The sequence below is a fragment of the Mycetomoellerius zeteki genome, unplaced genomic scaffold, assembly GCF_001594055.1.
Source record: "Mycetomoellerius zeteki isolate Tzet28-1 unplaced genomic scaffold, Tzet1.0 scaffold156, whole genome shotgun sequence".
NCBI lineage: Eukaryota > Metazoa > Arthropoda > Insecta > Hymenoptera > Formicidae > Mycetomoellerius > Mycetomoellerius zeteki.
In genome coordinates this window covers 381427-394357 of record NW_017256511.1, presented here as the reverse complement: position 1 = coordinate 394357, position 12931 = coordinate 381427, and the positions used below count along the sequence as shown (strand labels likewise).

The 12931-nt window shown below is 36.9% G+C and overlaps 3 protein-coding genes across 3 annotated transcripts; 1 reads left to right on the top strand and 2 right to left on the bottom strand.

The window, feature by feature from the left end:
* Positions 1–418: 418 nt before the first annotated feature.
* Positions 419–2279, bottom strand: LOC108720890 (40S ribosomal protein S2). Its single transcript, XM_018445158.1, has 3 exons — positions 2199–2279; positions 1315–1659; positions 419–942 (listed from the first exon to the last, which is right to left on the bottom strand). Exons 2-3 carry the CDS (start codon positions 1657–1659, stop codon positions 454–456), a joined length of 834 nt encoding a protein of 277 aa, XP_018300660.1. The 5' UTR covers positions 2199–2279; the 3' UTR covers positions 419–453.
* Positions 2280–2739: 460 nt separating this feature from the next.
* On the bottom strand, positions 2740–11360 carry P5CDh1 (delta-1-Pyrroline-5-carboxylate dehydrogenase 1). The gene is made up of 7 exons (XM_018445255.1): positions 11041–11360; positions 7220–7433; positions 6153–6584; positions 5631–6041; positions 5376–5554; positions 5107–5295; positions 2740–4834 (listed from the first exon to the last, which is right to left on the bottom strand). Exons 1-7 carry the CDS (start codon positions 11085–11087, stop codon positions 4600–4602), a joined length of 1707 nt encoding a protein of 568 aa, XP_018300757.1. The 5' UTR covers positions 11088–11360; the 3' UTR covers positions 2740–4599.
* Positions 11189–12898, top strand: LOC108720967 (uncharacterized). Its single transcript, XM_018445256.1, has 2 exons — positions 11189–11438; positions 12611–12898. Exons 1-2 carry the CDS (start codon positions 11193–11195, stop codon positions 12749–12751), a joined length of 387 nt encoding a protein of 128 aa, XP_018300758.1. The 5' UTR covers positions 11189–11192; the 3' UTR covers positions 12752–12898.
* The last annotated feature ends 33 nt before the right edge of the window (positions 12899–12931 follow it).

Below are 12931 nucleotides of genomic sequence, written 5' to 3'. Positions count from 1 at the left end.
AGTTAATCTTTATATAGTAATCTTTTCGTAAGCAATTCTGACGATTGAATTAATTTATCGATCACGTTAAATAAATGCGCAAAGATGTTCAAGCAATTAACAGTAGCATTAAAAAATGTTTCAACATCTCTACAAATAACAAAAATAACACTAAAATGTACCTAAAATAAAATAATTGATAAATAGCGTATTAAAATATCCCAGTCAACACCAACTAAAAATAACATAACATTTAGTATATTAAAATTTCACACAATATATAATAAATGTAATAAACATATGGTGTTACATAACAGTTACATTATTGAGAACTAAATTATAACATAGATATGTTACTTTTAGTTGATGTCAATTGCAGGGATGTTGATATGTAATGAATCAACTTCCAAGGAATCGAGGGGTAAAAAAAAACAAAATCTGTTTTTAAAATTTCCATAGTCACTGGACGTTTATTTAAACAACTTCAGCTGCCCTCGCACCTCCTTTGTGAGTCTTAGACAAATACTCGGCAAATTCATGGTATGGCGCCTTTGCAAGAGCTTGTTCCTTCCACAGATCTGGCGTCAAATAAGCATAGGTTTTGGCGATTGCGGCGTACGTAGCCTTGGCGAAATTGCCGAGTGTACTGGTGGAACCTCTGGCCGAAGTGTAGCAGTCTTCGATACCAGCCATCTGAAGTAGCTTCTTGGGAACCGGAGCGGATACGATGCCGGTACCCCTAGGCGCTGGTATCAGGCGCACTTGTACAGAACCGCATTTTCCGGTCACCTTGCACGGCACCGTGTGCGGCTTACCGATCTTGTTGCCCCAGTAACCACGTCGAACCGGTACAACGGAGAGTTTTGCCAGAATGATGGCACCTCGAATAGCAGTGGCTACCTCCTTGGAGCATTTTACTCCCAGTCCAATATGCCCGTTGCTGTCTCCAATGGCGACAAAAGCCTGCAAAAGATGTCTCACTTTTATTATTTTTGTTACAATGACTTCTTTAACATCGCTTGATTATTATTAGATAAATAAAGCCTAATTTATAATGCGCTCTTTGCTTTCTAAAAAATTCTTCCTTTGTATCTTTTTGCGACTGTTTTATTGCCAATTATATTTCTCTTTCTCAAAGTTCATTAATTTTTCTCTCGAGTGACAGAAAACTAAGAAATAAAATAAGAGGCAAGTAGACAAGAGATTAAAGTGATAAAAAGCAAGAAACAGGAAGCAAGGCAAAGAGCACATTGTAGATCAAACTTGAATCTTTATGTTTCTTTTCCTAGTCAATTTCTTAATTGATTGTAATGTCTAAAGAGATTTCTGGTTCACCTTAAAACGCGTGCGTTGACCTGCTCTTGTCTGTTTCTGTACCGGCATGATCTTCAAGACCTCGTCCTTTAAATCCGGCCCAAGGAATTTATCAATGATTTCAAACTCTTTGATGGGTAAGGAGAACAGGTAAATATGCTCTAGAGATTGGATCTTGCCATCTCTGACCAAACGACCCAGCTTGGTGACAGGGACCCATTCTTTGCTGTCTTCCTTCCCACGTCCACGACCACGTCCTCTGCCTCTACCTCCACGACCTCGACCTCTCAGACCTCCACGATCGCCTCCGCGAGAGCCAAAACCTCCACGAAAACCACCACGTGCGGCTGGAGCAGTGTCCGCCATCTGTTAAGCGAAATATAATGTATTATCAAATTTTTATCCAGAAACAATTTTTTTTATACAATATTCGTTGAAAGTATCGTTGATAAGCTGTTTTGCACATTGTTACTCACGTGGGAAATTATGTTTAATTATCAACTATAAATTGAAATTAAGGTAACTCTTAAAAATTAAAACTAAAATATACATAAAACTTTAATGCTTAGGCCGGAATCAGACTACGCATTGAAGATTGAAATTGAAGATCGAAGATTGAAAGACAAATATTGAGGACAAAGGAATTTTAGCTCCTATTGTTTTGATTGGTCAAATTACAATCTTTCAATCTTCAATCTCAATATTCAATGCGTAGTCTGATTCCGGCCTTATAGTAGCTAACCTAATAAACCAACATGTGGTATTTGATGTACTTTGTGCAACGAAAATCCTTTGTGTGCGAACATTTCTTTAATGTCTCCTACTGAACGAAAAACGTATAATAAAATCAAAATTATTTTATTATTGTAACAGATAATTGAAAATTATCAAGAATATATACTCACGTTGCTTCCTTTCTGCACGTAGAATCACAGAAGAGAAAAATGAGTCACGAGACACCAATCAGTCCCGTATCATGAGATTTTTTCCCCATGCGTACACACTATGTAAAATAACATACAAATTTTATTTAACGATATCTAACGATACCTATAAAATTTATTTTATTTAACATATTAGTGTGTACGCATTCAATGAAAATATGAATTTAGATATATATTTTCTATGTGCTGATTTATTACTTAAGTACTTATTATATTTGTCGAAAAAATAAAGAAAACTTCAAAAAACCTCATCAACGATTCAATGAACATTTAAAAAAATATAAATATAGAAATATTTACATATAATAAATATATATAATACATTTAGATTATTAATAAAAACATATATACTTTATATATTAAATACTTTAAATATATAAAGATTTGATCATATAATTAAAAAGTTATATTTTAAATAATTTACATAAATGGAAAGGATAGCATTATTAAAATATTGCGAGAAAAAGGTACCATTGAGTTAAAACAATTTTAATAGCAGCACGAGTATTAATATACGAAAAAAATTTATGGGCCCCAAAAAAAGCATTCTACGTATCACTAACAAATACGAGTCTATACGTAGCTGCTAATCTATCACGTGATCGATTGCGCGCTCATACACATTCGGACGGAAGTAGTCTCGTCATCTAGAATCAGAGACCAATGGAAACCCTCAATTGCTTCATGCAGACGCTGACGTCATATCCGATACTTCAAAAATTGGCGCGTTTTATAATAACAATTAAAGTACAAAGCGATATGAAGACTATATAGATTTATGTTGCTTTATTGCTATCGTACACTTAAATAACGCTGTAACACTTGCCACAATATATAACATATTGTCAATTATTATGTTCTTGGCGATCACCCATCAACTCTCGAAACATCCCGTCTCAGTCACATTATCAACAATATTATAGGACAAACGATGATCAAAGATCTGGGAATACATATATACGCACGCACGACACACGTGTGCGTATACACGTTTGTATGTAAATGCTAAGAGTACTTCAGCTATTACAGAGGGATCACGTTTTCCGCATATACAATCTTACAAGGTACAAGTTATTAGAAAGGAACTGAAAGTCACCGAAACTGCGTTACCCATGACAATCTCTCTAGCAGTAGAAAAAGAAATCCATCATTTACAATGTAGGTAATATCGCATCTAAAAACGGGGTTCAAATCGAAGCTTTATTGATCACATTAACAATATTTTGCTCTACTCAGTCGACATTAAGGACACGTGACAATAGCGTAGTAAACGTTATCCAGTATCCCGGATGTAATTCGACAAGATTACGGATATACCTTTTTTTGTTGCTGTACGCAATCACGTATTATAGATAAACGCATCGTTTTGCTTACGTTTTCCTCTTCAATCGATCTGATGCGATAACTCTTGAGTTATAAAAGTATTATTGTACTGAGAGAGGGAGAGGATACATCGGGCACACGGTGATGAGATCACACGTCTCCGAAATGCACATCGGATAATACTTTGGTAATGTACTGGCGGCGAGTAATCGAGACAGCGTGTTTGGCGGCTTACGAAGCGACGTCCGCGGCTAACAGAATCGATTACGGGAGAATCGCCGCACTGGAATTCCGTATCTATCACGAGGTGATATCAACGGAATATTCGAAGGCGAGTTATGTGTGCACTTGCTGCGACCTGCGAGCCTGATTTCCTCCCTTTAATTCATCTAGGAATCTAGTCGTGTCTCTATTGTGCATCGCAAAAATTGCGCTTGCGAGTTTACTATGCTCCCTATCGAGAGAAAGTCCTCTTACGCGAAATCGTTTTCACAATTTCTGCACGTTCAATTAATTCGGCATTTGACCTTGTCACACGATATATGAATACGTTTTGTTTCCATCGAATTATATTCTCACCAAATAATTTTATCGAATTATCAGGAAGCAAATTAAGAATACCATACCGTAGGACAAGAATCTTACACAAGTGAGATTTTACCTTAGAAAAGGTAATCAGTATCTTCGCACGTTTTATTTCGCCGTATCCGCTCCTATAATCGAAATTTTGAGCTTTTTTCCGTTATGATTCTAATATGTTAGAACTTAATTTAAAAACATTTTTGTAAATCCATTAATTTCATATATTTCTGTATGATACCTCATTTGAATGGTGAACTGAATGTTTTTTCCTTCTTGTTTGTTTTCTTATTCATTGAGTCAAATCAGCAGGGTGTAGTAATACCGCCGTATATTGCCCCGGTATATTTCTTTCCCGATAAGATGAAAATATAAGCGTTTCTCGATTTGCAATGTGCAACTATCGGGCAATATATTACCGGATTAATCACATCGAATTAACATTGAGCGAGTCCGGTGTTTAGGATCTCATGTATGGATAGTCGTATTCCCGTATAGGCGCGAAGGTCTCCTTAATGGCCTGCGGGGATGCCCAGCGAAGAGCGTAGTGAGGACCGCCGGCTTTGTCATTTGTACCGGACATTCGACTACCACCGAATGGCTGTTGACCGACCACTGAACCGGTCGATTTGTCATTGACATAAAAATTACCGGCAGTATACTTAAAATCTTCAAGTGCCTGCTTCGTCCATTTCCTGTACAAATATACATATGTCTGAGACTAAAATGCATCATTATAGTGTCGTTAAACTAGCATAAAAATTTTGAGAATTTATCAGAGTTCAATATAAACAAATTATTACATCATTATACTACAATCTTATTCTGGTTTACAATATACAGACACAACTTTAGAGAATTTAACATGCGATTTAAAGTAGAAGCTATAATTGTGTAACATTTTGCTTAAATTCTTTTACACTCGTCACACGTTACGTAACTGGTATAATTGACTAATTTTACTTACTCATCTTGTGCGAATATCGCGCCTGTTAAGGCGTAAGGTGTGGACGTTTCCACCAGCTTTACCGTCTCGTCTAGTTTGGAATCCTTGTAAACGTATATCGTTAACACTGGGCCGAATATTTCTTCTATCATGAGTTTTTCTTTCGGATTTTTGGATTGTATTATTGTCGGTTCGATAAAATATCCGCACCTGAAAAGACACTTTTATCTCAGAATGATATGTTCATTAAGATAATTGTTACGTAATACAATAATTGTAATAGAACATACGAATCGTCGTAGCCTCCACCGCCAAGAATTTCCATCTTGGGCGATTTCTTCGCGTACTCGATGTAACCGGAAATTCGTTTGAACGCAACGGCGTCTATAACGGCGCCGGTGAATATGGTGAAGTCTCGAATATCACCGATTGTGAGTTTCTGACGAAGAGCTAAGAGGCCATCTTTTATCTGAAACAAGTTCAAATAAATCACATGGATGTGCACTCCAAGGGATTTAACAAAGCGGCACTATTACTAGACTCACCTTGCCCCATAGAGATTCTGGTACATACATTCTGCTACAAGCGGAGCACTTCTGTCCATTGAACTCGAATGCGCTTCTTATCGTCGCGTAGATAACCGATTCCACGTCAGCACTCGGGTGGATGAAGTGATAATTCTTGCCGCCACACTCACCGATCAATTTCGGGTAGTTCCTGTACTTGGGAAGATTTTGACCGACCTGGGCCCATAAACGATTAAACGTCGGCACCGAGCCAGTGAAGTTGAGTCCAGAGAGGTGAGGCGAGGACGTGATGGTATCGCCGAACACAGGTCCTTCACAAGGAACAAAATTCACCACGCCGGGCGGCACCCCGGCCTCCCTGCATATCTTAAAGATCCACCAGTTGGATAATAACGCGGTGTCGGATGGCTTCCAGAGTACGGCGTTACCCTGCAATCGCGGCATGCACGTCGACACGTGCGTATTATTATTAGCGCGTTGCTTTGATCGTGACGATAGCCTCGATTAAAGCGCTGTCAGTATGGTTTGCAAATTACAAACCATCAATGCCGGCGTATAGCTGAGATTACCGCCAATTGCGGTGAAGTTGAAGGGCGACACAGCCGCTACAAAACCGTCCATTCCGCGATACCTCATCGAGTTGAGGGTCTGCTGATTCGGTGAGATTGGCTGGTACTTGAGACTCTCCTTCACGAAATACGCATGCATTTTGAAAAAGTCGATCAGCTCCGCCGCGCTGTCGATCTCTGCTTGGATTACGGTTTTACTCTGACCGAGCATAGTGGCAGCGTTAAGATGTTGCCTGTACTTGGTCGCCATCAGATCTGCTATCCTCAACCACATCTCTAACCGCTTCTCGATTGGCCATTTCTCCCATTCTCGCTGCGCCTTCACCGCGACGTCGATCGCCTTCTTCACGAGCTCCGGCGTCGCCCAGTAATATTTGGCGACTTTTTCCTTGTGATTGTGCGGCTGGAAAATTCGTGATTATCCATGTAACAAAGGACAGTAAATCACGCAAAGAGTCCTGCTCTTCATGATGCTCAGATAACATGCATGTTGCATAAGATATCTAAAATATATCTTTTAGACATAAGACATCTAAAAGACGTCTTTTAAATATATTATGCATAAATGTTATCTGGGTAGGACTAACAAGGGAAATTTCACAACTGTCCGGAACCGATTTGATTCTCTATGAAATATATATTAAAACACGAAAATCTAAGAGAGAGAGAGACACGTATTTTTTTATACATGCGCTAACTCATGTTTAAGGGGTGAAACACCCCTTTCAAAAAAACGGTATTTCTATTTCGAGCCGAATACCGTCGGAAGTATAAAAGATGGAAAAAAATTTTTGAAACAAAAGTTATACGATTTCAAGAGTACTTCAATGTTGTGAAGAAAAAAATTAAAAAAAATTTTTTTTTAAAGGGGTGTTTCACCCCTTAAACATGAGTTAGCGCACGTATAAAAAAATACGTGTCTCTCTTAGATTTTCGTGTTTTACATATTTCACATATTTCATGGAGAATCAAATCGATTCCGGACAGTTGCGAAACTTTCCTTGTAAGAGAGTAAGCGCGATTAGGATAAAGACATACCATGACTTGATATCTGCATAGATCGGTCTTGATCTCCTCATCTCCGATAATTAATGGCACCTCCTCACATTCGCTGCTCATCTTATCCAAGACTTTCTCCAGCTCCGCTCTTTCTGGGCTGCCCTTCTTGTAGTCGAGAACCGGCTCATTCTCCAGCGGAAAGTCCGGTGGGTTCGACACCGGAACTACCGATCCCAAGCATCTGGTGCCGACTCTATCGAAAGATAAACAACGCGTCAAGGTACGAAAAGGCCTATACTTGAATAGATAGTGCCGACAGATAAAATTTGAAGAGTCCTCTTAACAATCTTGTCGATATGATCTTCAAATATTTATTCGACTACTTGTGGTAAAGTCTTGAGTTAACAGTCTTATCATTCTTGTTAAATATGCACTGGCACTTAAAACGAGCCTCTTATTAACATATCAATGTGCGTAAGCAACACTATAATCGGTAGCAAGAATTTCATTTTTTTAGAACGGGGCATGTGTTTTTTTTTTTAATGTGTCTCATCATTATTTATGTGTCGTCAACTAATAAATAATAATCATGTATGGATCGATCGATAAGTATTATTAAATTAATATAGCACACTGAAAGAACATCTGCACACTCGCGTAAACATACGGAAAAAGAATGCAACGATGATAATTTATATGTTTGCTTAACCTTATAATTAGCGGGGTGTTATCGGTGTTTCATGCGATAATTATGATAAATTATGCTTGATATAATTTACATGCTTACATCAAAGAATGTCACTTTTACAGTATATTCGTATCATTCCAAATAATCGAAAGTCTAATATTTTTTTAGATCATAAATTATTTGAATTGTTAATTACTTTCAGAGATCATAAACATTAAAGGTTCGTTCGCGTCGCATGCGCGTTGGAACATATTGGAACATGTTCCAACGCGCTTGGTAGAGTGAATAAGAGCTATGATAAGAGCATGTTGGAGCTTGCGACACGAACAAACCTTATATCAATACATAAAACCCAAAATGGAAAATTTATGAATATTAACATATGAAAAAAGGTATTGTTCGCAATCAAAGATATTTATGCGCTTTCATCCGCAATAAGGACACTTATACATCTAATTCTATCCTCTTTGAAGGGAAGTGGACTTCGCGATGTCAAAGAAGAAAATTAGCTATTGTTATCTTCAAATAATTGAAGATTTAATTCGCAAGAATTGTGATTAAATCTTCGCTTCAGTCCACTTCGCTTCAAAGAGGATAGAATTAGATGTATAAATGCAAGAGGATAAACGCAAAGACAAATTTTGAAAAACCGTAAGTGTACTCTTATGCGTTATCCCTTCTTCGATTCTTTGAATGGAAAGGCCAGAAGCTGATGTGTGCCAATCAGTGCTATCGCGAGCGTCATAATTAATGATGGTCGCGTAACCGTTAAAGCCACTGATGCATCTGACTCGCGGAATAATGTCGGTGACGTGAGTCACATCGAAAGATATTCGAATATCCTCAAGATGATATATACATATGTGTAGATAGAGAGGTAAAAGCTGCTATAGTCAGTGCTGCTCGACCGTGGTGTCAGTTATCGGAGCATCTCTTACGTTTGACAAACGATCTGTTTTTGCTGAACGGGCGAAAAAACATCCCTAAAAATTTATAATATTAAAAAAAAGAAATCTGTAAAGCGCCAGGTTTAATGTACCGATTTTGTTGTAATTGTCTCTTATATCCATTTCTCCAATGTGGATTAATTTTAATCTCAGTTTAATTTTTTTTATCTTCTTCTAGTTCTAAAAATTATGTCCGTTTCTACCAATGTAGATTAACTTTAATTTAATTTACTTTTTATCTTTTTCTAGTTATAAGAATTATAACAGGATAAAGGATAAATTAAATCGAGATTAAAGTTAATCTTGATTTATTTGATAGAAATGGACATTAGAAAAAAATAAAGAAAAAAATAAGAATTAACTCGAAATTAAAGTTGATCTACGTTGGTAGAAACGGGTCTTATTCGAATTGTAAGAAGTGTAAAAATATAGGCTCGTAAGACCAGATTAGATATATGTAGACGAGACGGAATATTATAGTAGTGGAACAGTCGTAAACTTATTGTTAAAACGCGAAACTAGATAAAAAAGTATATAGACAAAAAAGTGTTTATTAATATTTTAGGGCAAGCCCTCTAAGAATATAAAAAAATCAAATAAAAAGGAAATGAAATGACAACAACAAATAATAGTATCTACAAAATAAAGAAATCAAAGATACCAATAAAAAATTAAAAATTAGGATGATAATAAACAAATTATAAATAAAAACAATTTAGGATTCTGAGTTCAAATCTCGATCGGGACTCCGTTAATTGTCCTTTAGAAGAAAAGAAGAGCAAAGAAACGGCTCTCTCTTATAGATAGTAGCAACCTTACGAAGTCAATCGAAAGTGCATCGATGTGATGGACGAGAAGAATGAACAAAAAAGACCAATCATATCACTTTTCTTCTTCACTAAGAATCGTTTTTACGGACATAGGTATATTGTTTTCCAGATAATATTGTATATAAGTTGACACAGGTATTGTTCTGTCTTTGTTACTCATGGAATTTCAAGATAGAAACGTATTCCAAGAAAAATAGTCGTTTGTGTCGACCGTATCTCTAGATCTGGGTGACGAAAATCTGAGAACAGAACATTCTACAAACTTTATCGACGGTATTCTAGCGAAAATATAATAGAATCTCTTGAAAAACTAGGTGAAATTTGCCATTTAAATGATAAATTACGAAATAACAAATCATGCTTGGTTTTTGCTGGCAATCCTTTGAACGTAGTTGACGTCAAACTGCCGTGACGTTCTCCTTGAAATCTTTTGGCAAATTATTAGCCTACCGCCAACATTTTGCTTAGTAAGCCTATTTCTATCAATGTAGATTATTTTTGTAGATTAATTCTTGGTTCAACTAATTCTTCATTTTTTTTAATTCTTAGAATTCTCTAATCTTTAAAATTAGACAAAAATGAAGAATAAATTGAACCGAGATTAAAGTTAATCTTACAATAATGGAATCAGGCCTAAGATAGAAAAACAAATGATCAGTAAGCGATTCTTACGTTCAAAATACGCCAAAAGATTTCACATCTGTCAATGTAGATTAATATTTAAATATTATACATTGGTCTACCGGTTTAATTTATTCTTTATCCGTTTTCAATTCTTAAAACTAGAAAAAGATAAAAAATAAATCACATCGAGATTAAAGTTAATCTACGTTGACAGAATGATCAAAAAGGTGGCTTCAGCTAAACTCGTGACTGGCGATTAATCGGATTAATCCAGTCGGCAAAAGCGCCGTAGCGGAAACTTGAAACAAATTCATATTATCCTTAATCTCTTAAATTTTCCATATTCAAACAACGCAAGAAAACTAATAATAACAATTCTATTCATATACTGATGGGATATATACTTTATCGCAGGTATCGTCGCTATAAAATTATGTCGCGCTGTATTTTGCGTATTTTGCGAACCAAACGAGCGACGTATCCCAGCATATTTTTATGCTATCTCACGAAATCGTATCGTGCATACACATTGACGTCCGTGGACATTGTCAGGTCCAATTCGATGGAAATATTGACAACTGTACCTACGTCGCTCGCGACGATCGATGAACTTCCTTTCGTTCAAAAGGAAGCGGCCGTGTAGAGCTAAACGAGAGATCGCGAGTTGGGTTATCCAGGAGGACGCGTGTTATTTCGCGATACGATCGACATCATCGTCCGGACGGTAAACGAGTAACGTTTAAGGACAGCACTGGTGCGAAATCTACTCACTTTTGGGTATTCGCCAACAACGTCTGACGGCAAATCAGGCCCAACATTTTCCGGCGGAGACGAGGACAGGTGTATTAGACAGAGGGAGACAGACAGGGAGGGAGAGAGAAAGAGAGAGGGATGACGTCGGCGTGCGCCCTTCGTCACACACGATGACGTCGACGATTCGAAGGGTGGACAAGGTGCCCTTCTCGGTTGACAGGTCTCGTCGGATGTTCGACGTGATGTTCGGATCACCTTTTTCTTCGCGCACCCAGTGCGCCGAATTGCCGAAACTGCGACGGAACACACGGCCCGTCGATGCGAACACCGCGCCGTCGGGCAAACCGCGCTACATCGGATTCCCCACCTTTCACGAGAGCTCCCAGGGCCGTACGATCAGCCGAAGCGGTGGGAGGGTGAGGAGAAAAGACGAGTCACCGACAGCGACGTCCAAGTTTCAAATTAAATTTTCACCACGAATTAGAACCCGTCACATTTTTTTAACACGCGAGAAGCCCTGACTCATCTTTCATTAATAAATATTAATTCCCGATTATCTATATATCGCTATTATATTATTATTCACTAATGTTAATCTGTTATATATTTGATCATCGATTTATCATCGACGAGACCCGTGAAAATTATTGCACAATTTTTACTTTTAAGTTTAAATATTCAAAAATAAAAAGAAAACTCGTAAATACTTTATATCTCCAGGAATTTTTTATTCAATTTTTATTTTTAATTACTTTTCTCTCTTTTTGCTTCTCCTTCATTCGTAACTCTGCATTTGCTAATTAAACACACATCGTTCCTAATAGCACAATTATTGACCCAAATATTAGTCCGATATATCATTAATGTTCAACTTATATTGTCAATGAATTACTTCTGAGAAAAAAAAATATTAAATTTTAATCAATATTTATTTAAATAGTACCACATAAATATTTATTTAAAGCGAATAAATAATATTACTCCACATAAAAAATTATAGTTAAATCAAATTAATTGTTCTTGTAACAAATGATTTATTAAAATTTAGTACATTTTTTTTATATAGTGTAACATTTTGTTTCTTTAAATTATAAAATAAGACCCATTTCTCGACGTTATGCTTTCAAAAGGACGAAATTTGTCAGTTTATTGCACGACGGAAATATTCTCTTGTATATATGAGATATTGACTTGTTTCTGAGTGTTTTTAGCTACAAAAGAAGAAAAAAGAGAAAGAAAGAAAAAATAGTAATTAAAACTAACAATAAGTATTGTCAAGCTTTGTTCTTCATTCACGTTGCTCGTTCCTTGAGCTCATTGCGCTTACCGCATGAACCACTTCTCACCCATTAGATTGATTCTAATCAAAATCAATGACGGTCGATCAGACCGTATAATACAAGCATTCCTTCAATGTAATACGTTTATATCGCGCAGGATGAGCGAAATAAGGGAAGACCAGACGGAAATTTGGTCTTTCGAGGAAAGTCAATCTCTTATCTTGGATAATAATCCAATTTGCGAAATGAATACAATTTACGTCAATTTTCGATGCAAATTACCTTCTTTTTTGCTCTTGTACTTTCAGATGGTTTCCGTCATCGAGCTCAACGAGAGCGTCAGACTGCCTGGTGCTGAATTGTTAATAATACCTACCGACTCACATGTACACCGCTGCAAACAACCGTGTCTAAATGCCAAATGTGTCGACGTGCATACGAACAATTGATTATAACGTAGACGTCGTTAGACGAGAGATCTTTGTACCAGTCTGACATACATTCAAGAATTCAAGACTCTTCAGTTGTAAAACTTCAATGTCAAAACTAAAGAAACATTAAGGAGATTAAATTTCATACAGCTCTAACTTCCCGATTTTCGAGAGTAAACAGTCAGAGAAAGCGTGTGA